At 44.7% G+C, this 6,425-nt stretch overlaps 1 protein-coding gene across 1 annotated transcript in view; it reads left to right on the top strand.

Moving 5' to 3' along the window:
- The first annotated feature begins 1,154 nt into the window (after positions 1-1,154).
- SNCA (synuclein alpha) overlaps positions 1,155-6,425 on the top strand; it is a 74,944-nt gene continuing 69,673 nt past the window's right edge. Inside the window, exons 1-2 of the mRNA XM_085299927.1 lie at positions 1,155-1,310; positions 3,188-3,333. Of these exons, the coding sequence (XP_085156053.1) occupies positions 3,213-3,333 (121 nt within the window). The 5' untranslated portion in view covers positions 1,155-1,310; positions 3,188-3,212. The remainder of the gene's footprint in view (positions 1,311-3,187; positions 3,334-6,425) is intronic.

The following is a 6,425-nucleotide window of genomic DNA, read 5'->3' as shown; positions in this document are numbered from 1 at the left end:
TTTAGAATGAACRTTTCCTTAAAGGGTGAATGAGATAAGGTACCTTATGTAATGTAATTGCTGTTTTTTTTAAAAAAGATGCTTTACTGAAGGCAGAATTGTGGAGGAATGATTTATATTTTAAATCAGCATCTTGCATGATGACAATATATTACTGAACATCTAGTTGATTAAAACTAGTGGTTGAGTAAGCCAAATAGAMGTATACCATACAGTACTAAGTCTTCTAAAGGAACCTTCCAGTTGCATGTTCAGAATGAAACTAAAACCAGAGGAGCAACAATTTCTTATGCAGGCTGAGGAATGCAAGATGTTTCTTGCAAGTCAGATCCTTATATTGTGTCTGCTATGTTTTGTCTCTCCTTTTGGAGTAGAATAAATAAATAGGCRAGGAAACACAAGGGAACTCTGTAGGTTTTGCAGGATTTTAAGCTATATGTGAAACTAGTGTACTAAGGCTGGTCTATCTGTTTTAATACCTTGTCTCCTGCTGGCCTTGCCTTTTCATGCCTAAATTGTGCTGTAAAATAGATAACAAGTCTGACAGCTTTCCTAGGGGGGRAAAGCATAGTCTTTGCATCAGTTTGAGACATGAGTAGCAATGGCTAAGAGCGGCATAGGGATTGGCAGGAACTGGGAATGTAAGTATTGTGAAAACAGTGGCACTTAACTGAAGTCATTTAGGACTAAAGATATAGAAATAGAARGGAAGAAGCAAGATGCTCAGGAAAACTTTCTAAGCCTCAAAAAAGTGGGATATARGTGAAGGGCAACTGCCATCATACTTGTGCACACTTCCAGGTGTTCAAAGCCTCTATTTGGAGCAGGTGGTGGGTGGGCAGAGCCACAGGTGAGGGAGACCGCTGCTCCTCCTCTTACTCGTCTTCCTCTCTGGATCTGCCTCGACTGAAAACAAAAGGCGCCCGGTTTATCGTACCTCCAACCTGGCTTTCACTGAGGAAGCACGAGGTGGGCGCCAGGACGCGCGGTTGCGCGGCGGCGGGGCCGCTTCCCGCTCCCTCCCCCCCTCCGCAGCAAACCCTGCCACGGGGTGGGCCGGGGAGAGGGGTCGAGTGTGGTGGGAGCCTCCCTCCGCTCCTCCTTCCCTCCCTCGCGCGGTGCTTCTCTCTCCACCCCTCGCCCTGCCTCTCCCTTACACTCGCTGCCTGCCGGGGTGGCGCCAGGAGACTCGGCTCGCTCTCCCGCGCCTCAGGGATGTGCTGAGAAGGGGGACAGCTCTCCGCGCTTCGCCCTTTTCCCTGCTCCACAGCCTCCTCAGAAAGGGTCGGAGGCGGCGGCGGAGCCCGGCGGTAAGTGGCGGTGAGGCGCGGCTGGGGACGAGGGGGCGCCGCTTCGAGGGGAGGGGAGGAGGCTGGAAGAGGGCGCTGCGTGGTGTGGCAGCTGGGAACGACCCTTTCCCGCTCCTGCAATGCCTATTGCTGGGTTTTGATATTGTATATCATATTATAATGTGTGCGATTTACACATACACCTCCCGTTGAAGGTGTATTTTGAGGGAACGAGTGTTAGGCGGGAGAAGGCGGGAGGCTTTTCTACCTTGTCCTGCGTGAATCGGCGGGAGCTTGCGGGTGCCCCGCTGGTCACGTCGCCCTGCCCTCCTCCTCGCCGGGTGCCTGTGCGTCTATAGCATAGACACACGGTCACGTCGTCCTGCCCGCTCTCTCTTTCCCCCCCCCCCCCCCCCCGCAGGTGCCTGTACGTCTGGTCACGCTGCCTTCCCTCCCTCTCTGTGGCTGGCTGTCTCTATATATATGTGTGTGTATATATATATGTATGTATGAATGTGTGTGTGGTGGCGCCGCCCCTCACCTCCGTCGGTGCCCGCGCACCTGATGGCGCCGCCCCTGGCTGGGGGCGGGCGGTGACGTGCCGGCGGCCGTTGGGCGACCGTTGGGCGACCGTTGGGTCGCGGCGTTCGAAGCGGGCGGCGCTCACCCGCGAGCAGGGGCGGGGAGGTCCCGCGGGCTGCGCCGCGCTCCCCGCGCCGGGAGCTGGTGGCAGCGATTTGAACCGTGATCGCTGTGTAAAGGCACTTCTTCCCTTTCCATCCGCCCCTCGCCCCCGCGGGGCGACAGATAGTGTAGGCTGCTCCAGTGAAGCCCAAATACTACCTTTCTTCAAATGCTTATCACAAGTTAGTGGAGAGCTGCAGCAGCCCAGATGCTTTCCTAGACAGCCATTCCTCCTACTCAGCCTTCAGCACAGAAAATAACAGGCACTGGTTCTTCTTTCTGTGTGGGTGGAGAAAGGGGAAAAAAAAGCTATTGATAACTGACTTCTTGAAGGGAACTTGACTTTTTAGTTTTAACTGTTATTTTAGTTTAAATATAGTGCTGGGTTGCACATCTGTCACAGAACCTGTTTGCTAGCTTTACTATTTTAAAAATTGCATATTCTTGTTTTTTGAGTATAATCTTTTCTCATTTCTGATGCATGCAAAGAACACATAGGAAAACTCTATTTCCAGAAGAGCGACACTGAYTATGCACAAAATGTTGGATTGCAGCATGTGTGGAGGGGAACAGTATTTTCTATTTGCTCTAGTCCTCTTTGGTTGCAACAGCAATTTCTCATTACAAGAGCAAACGAGCATTTGTTGCTTTTGTTTTTTTTTTAAGTTGGCAGTGTTTCTTTATGCTGGCTTTTTCCTTTGCATGGGGAGATGTGGAGTGTCATCAAATCATGGGGCAAAATCTTGCAATCAGTACTTCCCTTTGAAGGGAAYGGTGCCTTGGTAGAGGCAATGAAACCACCTGTCATATCAATGAATGTCTGCTGTTAGAGCCTGCATTATCACCAACCTTTTTATAGGTTTCAGTGTCTGTTGAAATTTCCCAAGCCTTTATTGGCTTGTGAGAGTATTGCTCCTGCAGTGCTGTTTAATTTGCTCTATATGGCAGTGTGTGAGAAGACGTAGAGGTGGTTCACCTAACAGTACTCCTTGTGTTAGCTGTTGGACAGCTTTATCTGAAATATTAAGTGCTAGCTTAGGTAAGTGTATTACGAGAGAAAGGTGGATGGAAGGTACAAAATTACCTGTGTGTAAATTATACAAAATTTTTAAATAATTGTGATTTCAATCAATTTGAACAAAATCTTCCTTTAAAAAAAGCAAAAAAACTCTCTGATGTGAGGTATTTAACCCTTTTTTTTTTTTCCCTTCCAGATCTGTGTGAAGAAATTCTTCAACCATGGATGTGTTCATGAAAGGGCTTTCCAAGGCAAAGGAGGGAGTTGTAGCAGCAGCAGAAAAAACCAAACAGGGTGTGGCAGAAGCAGCAGGAAAGACGAAAGAGGGCGTCCTCTATGTTGGTAGGTGGGCAGTGGAGATAATGCAGCTAGTCTGGTCTTCCCTGGTGTTCATGCTCATCTGAAAGGCGTGGGGGAGGGGGGGAAGCTGGTTTCTCCAAGCTACTCCTCTATTAAGGAAAAAAAAAAGTGCTTATAGGAGAATCTTGGAAAACAAATAAGATGAGTTGAGCCCTCCTGGGTACAATTTCTCTGAAGCTGAATGTTGATTTTAAGCTGTTGCATTGTGCTGTTTCTGTGTTACTACACTGTGGAGCCATATATATAACACTAYACAGAACAAGATGTGTATCATCATAGATGGTGCTTTACAACACAGGAGACCAGCTGGTGCTCTATTCAAGAAGTCTGCTATGTTGAGGTTGAAGAGGTGACTGGTACAGTAAAAGYGATATAAAAGCTAAAATGGAAGGAGGCTTCATAGAATCCTATAGAATCTGTGGGTTTTAAGCAGTTGTTTTTTAAGAAACTAGAGAGGTTAATTCGGGATTTGATCATAAACTGTGCTGACTGCTTTGTCCTGGAATAAAATGAAGTGGAAGGGAATGCACTCATTAGGAAGGTGCCTATTCTCTCTCTTCCCAAGTTAAGATCCTTAGCAGTAACACTTTCGTGTGGCAGTATCATTTTGTCTTTTGAGATTATGCTGATGTTCAGCACAACTGTACATCCACAGTAGCTTTTCTCCATGCCTTGTTAAGGAAGAGCCACTATAACTGAGATAGTACAGGTCATAAGGTAACAATGGGGGAAATGGAGAAATAGTTGAATGGCTTATCTAGGTCACACAATAACTTTGCACAGAGCCAGAGATGATGCTCCATACAAATCCCAGATCAATACTGAAACTGCAAGATCATCGTCTTAGTAAAGGCTTTAGAGGGCTATCTTGCAAATGCTGCCATGAAAAATTCACAGGAAAAGAATCTGTCAAGATTATGAATAAATGATTTTTTAAAACTACTTATGGATCTGTCTTGCCTGTTCATCAAATGAAGTTGGGCTATAGAAGAAGAGAAAGGAAAAGATAGGGTTTTTTGGTAGTCTGTTCTTTTTGATAACTACAGCAGGTTGATTTTGTAAYGGATGCTGAGGGAGAAGTGCACAGATTTCGAAGACAAGTTAGAGTTGAAAACTGGAGGTATTACTTTCAGAAGAGGTCACTGGGGTCTCTAATTCTTTTGCGGATTCCTTCTGCCTTTGCAGGCTAAGATGAGGCTATACCAAACTATTTCTGTTCCAGATTGGTTGGACTACTTAGAATATACTTTTCTCCTGCTAAGCCATAGCAAAACTTGGTGCTCTCACCAACAGAAATGGCAACTAATTGGAAGAAATGAATCACTTTTTTAAAATGAAACTCTACTTACTTTCAGTATCAAAACAATTGTTGCTRTTTCACTGTACATCATACTTGATTAGTGTGTTTAGCTATTGGGGCAGGATTTTCCATTTTTTTTTGTTTTCTTGTAGCTCCTGACCATGCTTCTAGGCTCATGGATTTTGTTGTATTAGAAAATTATTTTGTGTGCTGAAGCAGTCTTTATGCCTGACCTACCTTCCTGACTGCAGTAAAGTTGGAACCCAGTTCTCCTCCCAAAGGCACCAGACTGTCTTCAGATATGCTTCTGCTGAAAATGACCTTTGGAGGGCAGAATTGCTATTATTTCAAGAATAAAGTACCTAGGACAGTTCAGCCCTGAGYTGTGATAAGGAATCATGTGCATGCTACTGTAGTAATGGTGACGGATCCCTTCCAAAGCAGATGATGACTTTTCAGGAGGAAAGAGCTATATATGTTGTTTCAGTAGCACAGGCAAAAAAGTCTTTGGTCAGAAGCTCTCTCCAGGAGTTCTAGCAGCTAACATGTCTGTATGTGTGCCCGCCAATCTCTGGATCAGAGAAGCCACAATTTCCCTAGCTGATCTTTCAACTTAAGTTACAACTGGCTGGATAAGGACCTCAGTGATATGCCTACAGGGTTGTTAGTTCCTTGCATTCCCTGACTGAAATTGAAAGAGCCAGAAGAAACATTAGAACAGTAGAAATCAAGAGACTCAGTGAAGTGTTGTATTGGTGTTTGGGGACCTCCATGATGGCTCAGATCTGGCAGAGGCCAGCTGTAGCTAGGTCACCATTCTGCACTCCTTGCCAAAACAGCAGTTTTAGGCTGCCCTGAATAATCCTCTGTGAAAGACAAATACCTAGCTCTTCCCATTTCCCAAGTGCACAACAGGGGAACTYTTTCCCTTGAACAGCATTAGCAAAGGCTGAGGTGAAAATCTCTTGGTTCTGTTAGCTGATAATGGCTGCAATCCAAAAGACTCAGTGTGGTAAAACCCCTTTATAAGCAAAGGGAAGGAGCAGCACGTTGTATTAGAGCTCTTAAGGGTGTTTTTTTCCTCTCCCTATCTCTCTAGTTGGATTTTCAGATATGAGTTTATCAAAGGCAGACTCTCCTATGAAAGCTACCTGATATCTTGCAAAAGATTCTCCCCAATTTGGGGCTGAGAAGAATCTGTTTATAACTTTCATTCTTGGCAGTCATCTCCATGACTTTCAACCTTCCATTGTTAGAAAAAGTCAGTGACATGCCATATTGTTGGCCTAGCTCCATAGGTCTTAGTTTCTCACTGAAATCAGTGGAATTTAAGTAAATATTGAGAGCAGCTGTTCATTTCTTGCCCAGATTATGGTTAGCTATTTGAAACTGTATAGAATTATATGTTATAAGAGTTGTAATTAATAAACTTGCTTGGTATGTAATGTTCTAATTACTTCCTTTTTCTTTGCACAAGGGGACACTCAGAAAGGCTATGGGAGAATTAGGAGGGTTTTTTCCTGTCCATGCTGAAATCTGTTCTTTTCTCCCATGGTATCTGTTCTGCTTTTTAGTATCTGTTTGATATACTTTACAGTGTTTTTAGGATTTCAGTTTTTTCCTGAATTCCCCTACTGATGTAATTTAGTGTTAGCCAGCTGAAATCAGTGGCTGTTTTGAGTAATACAAGCTGAGCATTAAGATTTTTTTCTAATATATGAAAGAATGGTGATTAGAAAAGAGGATTGAAATTCAGCAGTCCTGAATTGAATGT

The sequence above is a fragment of the Rhea americana genome, unplaced genomic scaffold (genome assembly GCF_003343005.1).
Source record: "Rhea americana isolate MKP2758 unplaced genomic scaffold, rheAme1 scaffold_157, whole genome shotgun sequence".
NCBI classification, from domain to species: domain Eukaryota; kingdom Metazoa; phylum Chordata; class Aves; order Rheiformes; family Rheidae; genus Rhea; species Rhea americana.
This window is presented reverse-complemented; position numbering and strand designations above follow the sequence as displayed.